The following is a 12,068-nucleotide window of genomic DNA, read 5'->3' on the forward strand; positions in this document are numbered from 1 at the left end:
CAAAGTCCAACACTCTCTTTACATTCCACACTAAATGCACCAAACTGCACCAAATTGTGCACAAGCATAGACATCAGTCCTGTAAACTCACCTGATTTGACATGAATTATTCTCCGACACTTTGGTGAACATGTCAGAAACAAGCTGCCCTATCTTCAAAAGAAACTGAACACATGATGTGGATCCAGATCAAAATTGACTGGGAACCTCCTTGACCCATGTCCCATCCTGCCAACCAGTGTTGTGGTAATCTATTCTGGGTGTGTTTGCATTATTCTGCACACACACAGAAATCTGTCCATAAAATTTGCCAGATTGCAAGAAAGTGACTTAAATACTGGATCTGAATCCAAAAGGTCACGATCACATGACACATGATCAAAGTGTTGATTCGCTGGCAGTGAGATCAAACGTGAGCTTTCTCTGGTCACTGCTTGAGTTTAAAGATAGATAAAGAAAACCCTTGTCCTTTGTTTGTTCTCTATATATTAACTGGCGGCAGAGTGCACAAGTTCAGCATTTGTTGCTATTCTGGAGCCAAAGCAAATCTCTCATTATAGTCCAGCAGCAGTGGGGGATTTTCCCAGAAATTGCTACACAATGGACATTACAGTTGGTGAATGGCAAAGAAAAGAGATATGAACAATAACATGAGTTTGTAGGAGAAGCTGTGTTCTGGCTCTCACTTCAGTTACAGTTGACCAGTAATTGAGTTTGGGTTGAGTGCATCATTGGATGGAGACGCTGCTGCTGGTGAACCATTCAGTGTCACATGTGACACACAGGAGCAGCTTATTGTTTCTCTTAATCATGTTTCCCATTCAGACCATATTACATAATCATCTTGGTCGGTCTAATCAACAACTCGCTGCCATCTATAAATTGACTGTGCAAAAGTTGGCTACTGTCTATTTTGGGGAGGTGGAACACAATAACGAATACCAATTTAAAAAAAAAAACACCAGAAAAATATCAGCTGCTTTAAATGAAGCTGAGAATGCGTAGCCTTGATCCCGTTCAGCTCAGAGTTGAAAGAGTTTGCCGTGGCTGCCGCTCAGACAGGAGTTCCACTTTGATTTGGTTGTGTAAATGAAAGCCATGCACGCTTGGTGAACCTACGCTGGGTTGCAGAGTAAGAGTCGGTGAAGACAAGGGTCACACAGACGTGCTTTCATGTGTCTGCGTCTCTACAGGTTATGTGGGAATCTGATCAACTTCCCTGATTTCGTTATCTGTGCTGCATACACGCTCTCAGATATATCGTTGACTGGATGCACCATGGGGAGCTGGAGGTAGAGACGATCACAGACTGAGGATGTGGGCACCGCTGGGTTGTTTGTAGTGTGGTTTCCTGGGGTGAGAAGGAATAGTTGAGGAGCTTGGACAGAGGGGAAGGGGAAGTACTTCTCCTGGTCTCTATTTCACCCCACTTCCTCCTTGACTCCTTGGACTCTGTCCCAATGACTATGGCTACACCGCATGGCCTTTCCTCCTCCTTCATGCACATCCACCAACACAATCTAAGTAATCTCGCTCAGGAACTGAGGCTAGTCTGGAGGAAATGCCTACATCCTCTCAAGTCTCCACGTGCCTGCTCTGTGATCCCGAGTGATATTTTCGAGCACTAGCCTCTCATTGGGCCCCAGAGCTGCGGAAGTATTTCATTTCCATCGGTTCAGTCTTTTACTTCACCACCTCCCGTCTTTCTTTGCTCACATTCATCCTCCAGTTTACTATCCCTGTAAGAAGAAGAAGAATCAGGTTTTATGGATTCAGAAAAGGAACGTGGTACAGGGAGGTATTCATTGCTCATCTTTCATTGATGTTTTCTGTTGCAGGCTCCAACTCAGGCATGGTGTTGGTTCTCGATGACCTGGTGAAGGAGGACGGCCCTGGAGCTCTGCCGATCCAGCCTCAGAGAGAGGATATGACCGCAGAGCCCGACCTGGTTCTCTCTCACCGTCAGAGGTCAGACTCCTCGTCTTCAGATCGCAGCATGGCCTCGGTGCTGTCCAGGTCCAACCTGGATTCTGTGGCCTCAGAGAACAGTCTGGGCTCAGCCTACAGAGCCCGGCTTGACTCTGGAGCCTCCGACAGGAGTCTGGGTTCCTCTCAGCGTGCTCGGCTGGACTCCGGGGCATCCGAGCAAAGTGTCAGCTCCCTGTCCAAAGTCAGACAGAGACTTGGCTCAGATGTCTCCGACTCCGGCGTCCGACCCCGTCTGGGCTCTGGGGCTTCTGACTGTATTGGTCCTTTGTCAAGGGAACGGACTGACTCCAGGACGTCTGAACTGAGTGTGAGTATGTCGTCTGAGGGGAGAAGTCCAGGGGAGGAGGTGGATGTGGCCATGAGTGGTTCATCCGACAGCACAGATTCAGAAAGCGAGAGCAAAAGTCAGGAACCCGCCAGTCTCAACGCTCCGTCCAGCCAGGATAGCAACAATGATGAGGAGCAGCCTGATGGGGCCAATTTATCTCGGAGCAAACCTGCAAATGGGCTGCTCAGTGACAGCATGAAGGGGCTGAACGACTTCAAGAAACAAAAGGTAAGCATATGCTGTCCTTGTATGAGATGAATGTCTGTATTTGAGTCTAGAGCACACTATACCTCAGGACACACAGAGCCAGCTGTAACAACGATACACAGCCTTCATCACAACTACACCACTGGAGTGTGCTCTTGAGCTTCACAGCCCTGAGTCACGTGCGGCAGCAGTCCATTAGCTCCCCTTTATTTTTCCACTTCATGGTTCCTGACAAGGAAACCCCGTCACTCCATTCTTCAGTGAAACCCAGGTCACATCGGCATCCACCAACAAACCAGACTCGGCTCCTGTTTGGACCTGTTTAACTTTTGTTACTTGGCGACACAAACAAACTGCCTTACCTCAGCGGCCCGTTAACCTCACCTGCTGTCAGAGAGGGATAGGCAGCATTTTGGGCCAGAGGGTCTGTCTCTCCTCACCCCCCCAAACGCACAGAGCGGCCGTCTCTGTGCTTACTGTCAACTGTGTTGGGGGGTGAGGGCGGGGGGGGGGGGGGCTCAGGTTCACCATGACGCCATCTTGTCGCTCATCTAAATGTGTTTACCCAAGGCAGGCCCTGGACTTCTTTTATTGTTCCCTGCAAGATATGCCGATGCTCAGTCTCCTGAGAGTAATGTAAACACTCTGGGGCCCATCATGGCCCCAGCTGCCAAAAAAAGAACGGAGGCCCACTGCTTCACTCTATACACAAATGTTACATAATGAGAACACCACTGGCCATATCTGTATTTAGGATTCTCTGTGTGTGTGTTTGTGTGTGTCTGTGTGTGCCCGACTGGCCATCCATGTAGTCTCCTACCACTCATGAATGTGCATTGCTGCCCTGTCAAATATGGAGCAGCCCTGTGCTCGTCAATCCAGGCTCAGTGCACGTTGACCCTTACTCTTCTCTACTTCCCCTAATCACTATGTTGCCTTGTTTCTTTGTTTCTTCCTTTTTATAGATAACAGATAACAGGGATCTTCTTCTCCCTCATGACCAAGCAAAGGATTCTGGTAAGAAACTATTTCGACTCTATTCAACCTGAACTGATTAAATCAACATGATAGTCCGTAAAGACAGTTATCAATGAAAACACCAGCTTCTAAAGTATGAGGAGTTAGTGACTCTCAGCTCAGTTTTTTATTTTTTCATTTTCTATTTTCTAGTAAGTGTCAGACCAGTTGATTCACAGTCTCTAGTAACCCAGTATATAAAGACAGTCACAGTCATCAGTGTGACCATGTAGGGCCACTCACAAGAGACAGGTCTGCGGAAAGAGCATTTTGTAATCTACACCGTTTTCTCTCTTTCTACGAGACAGCGCTCTGGGCTAGAGTGGACCTCTACTATAAACTGCGGTTTTCTTCTTTGTTAGGATGACCTCAGTGAATATCTTCTCCTCTAATCACTTGCTTTTTTTTTCCATTGGACGGTCCGTGCCAAATCCAGAGCTTTGTTCACGGTATCTGACAGTATTAAGGATCAGAGAATGAAAGAAATTCCCATGAGTGGAAAAAACATGTCCTGAAAAGTCCAAAAACTAGCAACTGTAAGACAGTGAAATGGGGGGGTAGGTCAACCAAAATAAAGGGTCTGGAACAAACCCTAGAAAGAGGATGATAAGAGGAAAGGGATTTCTTTGGGGGCTTTTCAGGTGGAGGAGGAGAATAAGGAGATGGTGGAGTGGATCTAGGCTTTTTGTCTATGTGATGCATTTAAATCTTTTGAGTGTTTCTCTGTATCTTAAACTCCTCATTTGTGTGATGTCTTTGCAGCACCTGAGAAGAATGAAGCTGTATTGGGACAATTCTACAAGACCAACTCTGTACGTGATCGAATGCGCAAGTTCACAGAGTCCGGCCAGAGCCCGAGCATCACACCTTTGAAGAGAGCTCCTGTGAGGAACGGCACGAGCTTCTCCAGAGCCACTGATCGCTTCACACACACAGCAGCATCCCTCGGCACATCTGGAGACTCCACATCTGTCGCATCTCAAAGTCAGGCTGCACCTCAGCCAAGAGGAGGGGCTAGCAAACCTCTGTCTGCAGCTGACCAATCGCTGAACTCCGTGGGTGGGACGAGGCATCCAGCTGAAAAAGATGTGCATGCCTACAGTAACTCAAAGGAGGACAGCACCCAAGGGAGAGCAGCCGGACAGCAGGTCACCCAGGGAGAGGCAGACCCGGACATGAAGACTTTCCTCACCATTGAGATCAAGGATGGGCGCACCACCACCACCTCCTCTACATCCACCCCCAGGGGCAACATCGTCCCCATCACCAACATGACTCCACGCATTGCCACCAATGCATTGGGGCAGAGACCAGGTAGGAGAATCAAACTTATTGTAGCAGGAAGTGCTGAAAAACACGAGTTAAACATTGTGCAGTTTTGCGTAGCTTTTTGGGTTTGAAGCACAATGAAATGTAATTCAGTTCTTTAGATTGAGCTTCAATACTCCAAAATATAGCTTTTTATGGAGCTGGTAGAGTATGCGAAGCTGCAGCTTTTTCCTGTAGCTATGAATCCTAGTTAAGCCACTTTATGTCTTTCCTTGCTAATATCAACACTTGGATCATGATGGAATCCCAGTCGCTATGGCAGACGGCTGAGACAATGACTCGGTGAGAAGTGGGATGATGACAATGGTTTCAGTGATCCGAATCAAAGCAGCATGGATGAGTGGGGATAGCTGTATGAAGCGGCATGGTTGTACACTGAAGGGTATTTGTTATATCGTGGGCAAGTTGTTGCAGTGTGGAATGGGGGGGGGGGTCAGTAGTCAACAGCAGAGAGGGTATCAGGACAAAAGAAAAGTCTCAGACCAAGCTGAATAGTATCCCTGTTACGATAGAGCTGAATAAGCCTGTGGACCCACACAGTAGATGACGTGTCAGACGTGCTGCTACTTTTATACCAACAAGCAGCAGTTTACTTTATTTCGTGAGATGCTCGTAAAGGAAGACAAACATTTTGGGAATTCGTTTCCATTGGTCAGTTAGAGCTGTTGAAAGATGGCAGAAAATAAACTACCAGTCATGGATGACCCGGTGGTTCTGTGATTTAAACCCACTGTTACATCAGTCACGTCCATAGATGGAATAGACCAAGTGACCTTCACTGCAGGAGTAAATCGTGAAATTTTTGGAAGTACAATTAGTGTTAACCAAAATGAATATAGAGTTAAGTGGTGTACGGTTCTTCTAGTGGCTAAGCACACTCCTGTATTTAAAAAAAAATGGATATGAACATTTGACCTTGATATAATTTTTGCCCATATCAGAAAGCCTTTGTAAATCCACAAGTCATGTCACAACCAATAAGATAAAAAAAAAAACCTCAGTATTCATTCGTTCATCAATAGATGGTCTCAGTTTCAATATTCTAAAATCTTCATCTCCATATTGAGTCGGCCAGTCTCACAATCACATACTGTTCTTGTAACGTAATGCACATACTCTGTACGGAACATACTCGTAGTGCAAACAGTCCCAGCAGGCACTCATTAATTGCAAGAATCACGTGAATCTTTCAGAAGCAAAGCTGCTACAGCTGCTGTTACGGTCTGTCCAAACAAGACGTCTTAGGTTTCAGCTCTTCCCAGCAACCGGGACCTCCAACCCAAACTGTTTATTTAAGACTCGAGCTGAACCTGTGCGATTATAGCCTCCTCACCTCTTACAACCCCCCCCGCCCCCCTTCCCCTTCCAGGCCAGATTCTGGCAGCTCGACTGGGCTCCTCCGCGAAAGTCACACACTTTCTTTTCAGCTCAATTTGCTTTAATAGTTTTGGGATCCCCTTTTGGGAACCTGCCTGCACCTACCAAGACTCCTAAATTATACTGTGCACAACTCCTGGATTTTACACAGGACAATGCACGAGCGTACTCTTGGAGGCAAAGGGAGCGAGACAAGTGATATATTTTCTCACTCGTCTCTCATTAGACATGAGTACCTTTTATGAGGTTTATGACACTATGGCAGCTTATGCATTTGAATTATGGCTACCACCAACGCAGTACCAAGCCATGCACACATACCAACTGTACACATGCATATGGGCCCCTAGGACCTTTCTTGGCCATTGGACTTTGTTTTAAATCATCCTGTTGCTGAGGATTGAATCAATACCATTATTTTGGAAGAAATGTGTAATTTTTTCAAATCCAAGTAAATCCTTTATCTTTTCTGTGTCTGTTTCAGAGTTGACCCTTGGCCTCAGAGCAACGCCATTCAAGATCTCCTCTTCCAGCCTCTCCTCTGGATCATCCATCAAGGTACATTCTGCCTCAGGAAGGATTTCTTGGGCAAAGGTCCCAAACTTGACAGAATTTGTCAAACATACTTTTAAACAAAAGCCGTTTCCAGTCCCTTCCAATTAGAGATAAATGCTTTGTTTTCATCTACTGTTTAATTTCCCACTGAATCCCCCAGTTGAATTCCCTGGTTTTGCTGCGTCTCTATCTGAGCAATCACCTATAAAGGCCTGAAAAGCATGTGAGTCGGGACAATGAAAGGCAGGCGAGTGTGAGAAAGAGAGTGAGAGGAGGGAAGCACAGTGTTTATCAAACACAGAGTGGGTAGCCAGTCACATCTGTCCTTGTAGGGTATGTGAAGGAGAGAGGGAGCGGGAAGGAGGTGCTCCGGGCAGTCCTCCTTTTTTCTCAGCAGACCGTGCCTGCTGAGACCTATCAGAGAAATGTTTCCTAAATCACACCTGTCTCTCCTTATCTACCCCAACTACTGTCCAGCTGCATTAAAACACATGTTTACACAAGTGCTTCCTCACTTCGTCACTTTGCCAAGTGCACTCTGGTTTGGTGAGGGCTGTCTTGGCTCTGAGGGTTGAGAAGAACGTCTCCACTCCCATCTGCCTCATTTCTTAGCCTACTCGCTCCTCCAAGAAAGGAAGGGTCCTCATGAATGGAGAGCAGGGGATTTGGAGGGTGAAGAGAGTTGCTTTCTTGTTTACTCTTTACCGGCTGAGTATCCCCCCCACCCTCCACCACCGTGTCGAGCACAGCGGCAACGTGGTAATGTGATCAGGGCGCTGGTTAATTAGGGCTGGGAGGAGGCACCAAGTTGCTGCGGGGAAGATTTAGGGTGTTGGAATGAGATGGTTTCCATCAGTTAGGATCCTTGTTGAGTCATAGAAGCACAGGGCCAATTACAAACTAAGACACTGCAGCAGAGTCTGCCAGAGAAGAAAGTGATTTTGCCAAAAACAAAAGACAAAGATCGTGGAGGAGATGAAGTTCATATTTGACTGACTGTCACAGCATCACCTTAACGACATGCAGGTAATGTCTCCGTTTGAGGGCTAACACGTGTTTATGATATTATGCATTTTAAATCATGCTAAGAATAGACCTGCATCTCGATTTGAAATAGTCTCTTTTCAATCAGAGCAGCACAGTATGGATTAAAGCCAGTAAATCACTAGTTGTCTCTTTTAAATTGATTGTTAACTATGTTGTCTTTCATTACTACCGGGGTTATGGGTCATACCACAGGTTTTATCTCTGGGGTTAAAACAAATACCTGTGTGACTGCACCACTAGACTCTGGAACAAACACCACATCGTCATCATTATATAGGTTTAACCTGAATAACTTCATATCTTGATAAACCTGCAAACCTCATTCACTCTGTTCTTCACTCTGATAGTCTTCTGCAAGGTTTGCCAGACAGAGCCTGAGTGATTTGGTTAATGAGAACACTACATGTTCATTATAGCATGGCGAGTGTGTAACATGTGGCGCTAATGTAACTGCATCTATTGCTATTTAGCGTTGTTGATTGTTGTTTATTGACCACAGTGGTTCCTGTCTGTGACTCTGATCTGGTTGGGTGGTCCAGGTTGGTGGTCTAGCTAAGAAACTTTCCCCTTTTTTTTTATTCTAATAAAACATGTTGATGCTGATGGTATCAGCTCTTGCACAGTCTTGCCTGTAAATTGCACACTGAGAATCAACAGAAACAAACCTTGAAGTTAGAACTAACAGTGGAAAGAGTCAAACAATGAAGATCAAGGTTGGATGATGTTGTGTTTCAGCGCAGCGATGAGAGCTTATTTCAGACAGGTGAGAACAGCAGCTGATTATTGATGCTTTCATGCTCCGCCTGATCATCAGCTGCTCCCGCTCATCTCAGCTGTTGGTTCCACTGAGCTCGGCCTTGAACACAAATACAAATTATGTTTTAGCTTCATAACCAGGGTGACGACACGACAGTTAATCTCTTCCCTGTGGTCGCAGAGGCCAGGCCACGGGTCGCACAGGCCCACAGTCAGTGATAGATCGTCTTAATGTCACACGGAGGAACAAGGACCCTATTGTAAACACGCGGCTGATTCATGACACATGCTGTTTACCCAACCAGTTCACGTGTGTCACAGATTTGAGTTTGGTTGCAAACTGATTTAAGAGAGAAAGAAGATTAAATGTCATCCAGTTCCTCAGATTCTGCCATAATAATACAGAACTATACAAAAACAGAAAATGGTGTGTGTACGTACTTTGGTTTTTTGTTTTGCTCCTTCCTTCTACATCTCTTTGCTTTACTGAAGAAGAAAAAGAAGAAGAAGCGTTAGAGCTGTGATGCATGATAAGGCCAGAGTCATGTCCTTCTTGGGGGTTCGACCCACTTTCCCTGCTGCCACTCATGTGTCTCTCCACACTACACTGAGGCCAGGTTCTTCCCCAACAAACTGATTCACCTGTTGCCCTTTGTCCCATTGTTCTCCAGTGAGTGCCTGTCCTGATTCATGCACTCAGTATTTAGAGTCACACAAAGAAGGGTTATGCATTTGTTCGTTCAATTAAGGTGAAGATATTTACCTTGAATTTGTCTGTATTGATTGAAATCCTGTTTGAGATGCAGAGATTCATGGATAGTTGGAGATGAATGATTGATCGAGAGTGGAATATGGGACACACCTACCAACTGCAGAAGTTGAAACTCAGTTGAAGATTGTGTCATTTGAAGCCTCATGCTTCTAATTAAAATGTATCAAGATAAAGTATGTAAAGTATTTACAATACGCCAGTAAATCTTAAGTTGGCTTTTAAAAGATGAAGCCGACCAACTTGCAATATGAACCACACACAGAGACATCTGTCAACACTCAGGACAAGGTCTTAATTTAAAACAACAGCACTTTAAACACCTGCTGCTTTGTCAGTAAACTTTAAACAAAATCTTGGATGGAATACGGTGAGCCTCCTAACATCCTCGCCCACGGCTGGTGAAAGACCTGGAGCCTGCTCGTCCTCGCTGGTCACCCAGACTGCCCTAAACAATCTGCCCTTCATGGGCGGTTCTTCTCTCTGGACATTTGCCTTGAACCACAGCCATGCAGCCGATCTGACCTGATTAGTCGGGACTTAAAAGAGACAATATTAAGAGGATTGAAACTAATGTGCAAGTCTCAACTCTGCCCTGGTCAAGAGCCAGATCTTAACCCACTGTATCCCGCCAGTGGAGGTGTGAAGGACAAGGGCTCTAAATAAAAGGAAAGTTGAAAGAGGGAGGGCTGAGTTTTTTAAATTGTTGCCACCCCCCGTTCCCCCACTGGCCTCAACCAGTGTCCCAGGACTGACTGTCTCAGTGGAGTAATAGCAGGGCAGGAGATAAATAGACATGTCCACAGCACCTGGTAACAAGGGGGTGGAGCCACTGCTGCCTGGGAAACAGGATTTCTTGCATGCTCATTGGCTGTCAGGGTGTTTGCTGGTATAGAGGGGAGATTTGCTGGGGGTATAAAGACCAGGCATTGTTTTGAAAGGTCTGTGACAGACAGACAGGGAGGCACCCTCTATCCAATCCTCTGAGGAAAAGGCCACAAACCCTCTCTGGTCTAACAACCCAGCTATAGTTTTGACACAGTGGATTGAATCCAAACTTTGACCGCTGTAAAACTGAGTGTAGCTGGTCGAACCATGCCTGGAGTGAACCTGGACTTCCTCCCCGCCTCGCAGGCTCCGGAGGCGCTGGGCAGCCCCGACAGTGCTTGTGCCGAATCAGGCCTGGAGGAGGTGATCGGTGATCTGCTAGCTCAGGAGGAGGCTGAGATTGAAGGGGAGCAGTTTTGCCAAAGGGACTTTGCATTAACGCTGCGGTGTGCAGTTGGGGAGATCCACACTGACCTGCAGGCTTTTGGGAAGCGAGTCAATGGCCGTCTGGAGGAGGCAGCTGCTCAGGTGACTCCTCTGGCTGAGGCCATTGTCAAGCTGCAGGAGGAGAACCTGAGTCTGAGAGTTCAGCAAGAAAGGCTAGTGACTCAAGTGGAGGCCCTGTGCCGGGTGATGGGGCTACCTGATCCCCCGCTCCATGAACTGTCTAGCAAAGAAAGCCTGCCTTCTGTTCTTTGTGAAATCAAAACTTCATCCAGTGATCCTCCGGCTTGCACTACGCAGGATACCTCATTTGAAGCACTACTTGATACCTCCTCTTGCAATCCCAGAGATTCTCCGTCCAGTGCACCCCAGGATTCTCCAACCAGCCCTCTCCAGGACACTCAATCAGGCATAACCCAAGAAAATATGATATCATGCCCCCAAGACTCTGCAGAGATAAGCATACCTCAGAATTCAGAGCCTTCACCAATTTCTCACCCACCGACATTTGCAAGCCGCCGTTCCCTGTCTGCTCCTTCTCTGATGGCAAACATTTCTTGTCACGACAGTAAGGTACTGTTCTCTGTTCATGGTCCTGATCACGACCTCTTTTAATCCAGATAAATCTTAGTGTTGATATTACCTTCAAATCAGTTGACTATGAACTGTGAGTGACGAGATGTTCTACTCACTCACCCCTTCATCTGTTCTTTCATAGTTGTCCATTGGTTTCATTCTTGCATTATGTCCTCGTTTTTTCAAAAAGCTCAGCTGTCAATCACATTGTGTTTATGTGAGGGTCTTCACTTCAATATGTCACGGAGATATTTCAATCCTGCAGCAGCATGTGTTTCTGATTGTCTCCTGGCAAGCACTTACTTCTGTGTGTCTGCATACAAGTGTTACGTCGGGCGGCTACACATCCCGATGGAGGGAAAAAATACCACAGCTCAACAGTAACTGTGGCCCTGGCCTATACTTTACCATCCCTGATATTAGCTTTGGCAGGAATGTGAACTTTGCATGAGGGTTTTTTCCGAAACGGAGCAATAAATGAAAAGGTTTTTACTTGTCTGGCCTTTAAGGGATTTAAGGTCTTACATTTCTGTTATAGAGATCAATGCACATGCTCTCATCTGTAGGATTGTTTGCTTTTCCATGTGTGTGCTCTGGTGACATTCGGAGGGATAAAGAGTATTTGCAGCATTATCTTCAGTTATTCCACTGGTTAGAGTTCATATTCCTGTCTAATCCTTCAACGACAGCTGCGTCTGTCAATCAGCTACTCTGGTAAAAGTCACTGACCTCTCTTCATCGACTGTGGTAATGAGGAGTGACCCTATTTGATCACTTTTACCTTTGTCTTTTTGCAGCATATCTCTTTCTCTCCTGACATCTATTGATCCATAACTCATCCTTCCA

At 46.1% G+C, this 12,068-nt stretch overlaps 1 protein-coding gene across 4 annotated transcripts in view; it reads left to right on the plus strand.

Annotated features, from left to right (window-relative positions):
* Window positions 1–12,068, plus strand: part of smtnb (smoothelin b) — a 46,814-nt gene that overhangs the window by 25,996 nt on the left and 8,750 nt on the right. For all 4 annotated transcript variants that reach the window (XM_062381920.1, XM_062381922.1, XM_062381923.1 and 1 more), the window contains exons 7-10: window positions 1,839–2,545; window positions 3,490–3,541; window positions 4,304–4,855; window positions 6,732–6,805. In XM_062381920.1, the coding sequence (XP_062237904.1) occupies window positions 1,839–2,545; window positions 3,490–3,541; window positions 4,304–4,855; window positions 6,732–6,805 (1,385 nt within the window). The remainder of the gene's footprint in view (window positions 1–1,838; window positions 2,546–3,489; window positions 3,542–4,303; window positions 4,856–6,731; window positions 6,806–12,068) is intronic.

Source organism: Platichthys flesus, chromosome 3 (genome assembly GCF_949316205.1).
Source record: "Platichthys flesus chromosome 3, fPlaFle2.1, whole genome shotgun sequence".
Taxonomy (NCBI): Eukaryota; Metazoa; Chordata; class Actinopteri; order Pleuronectiformes; family Pleuronectidae; genus Platichthys; species Platichthys flesus.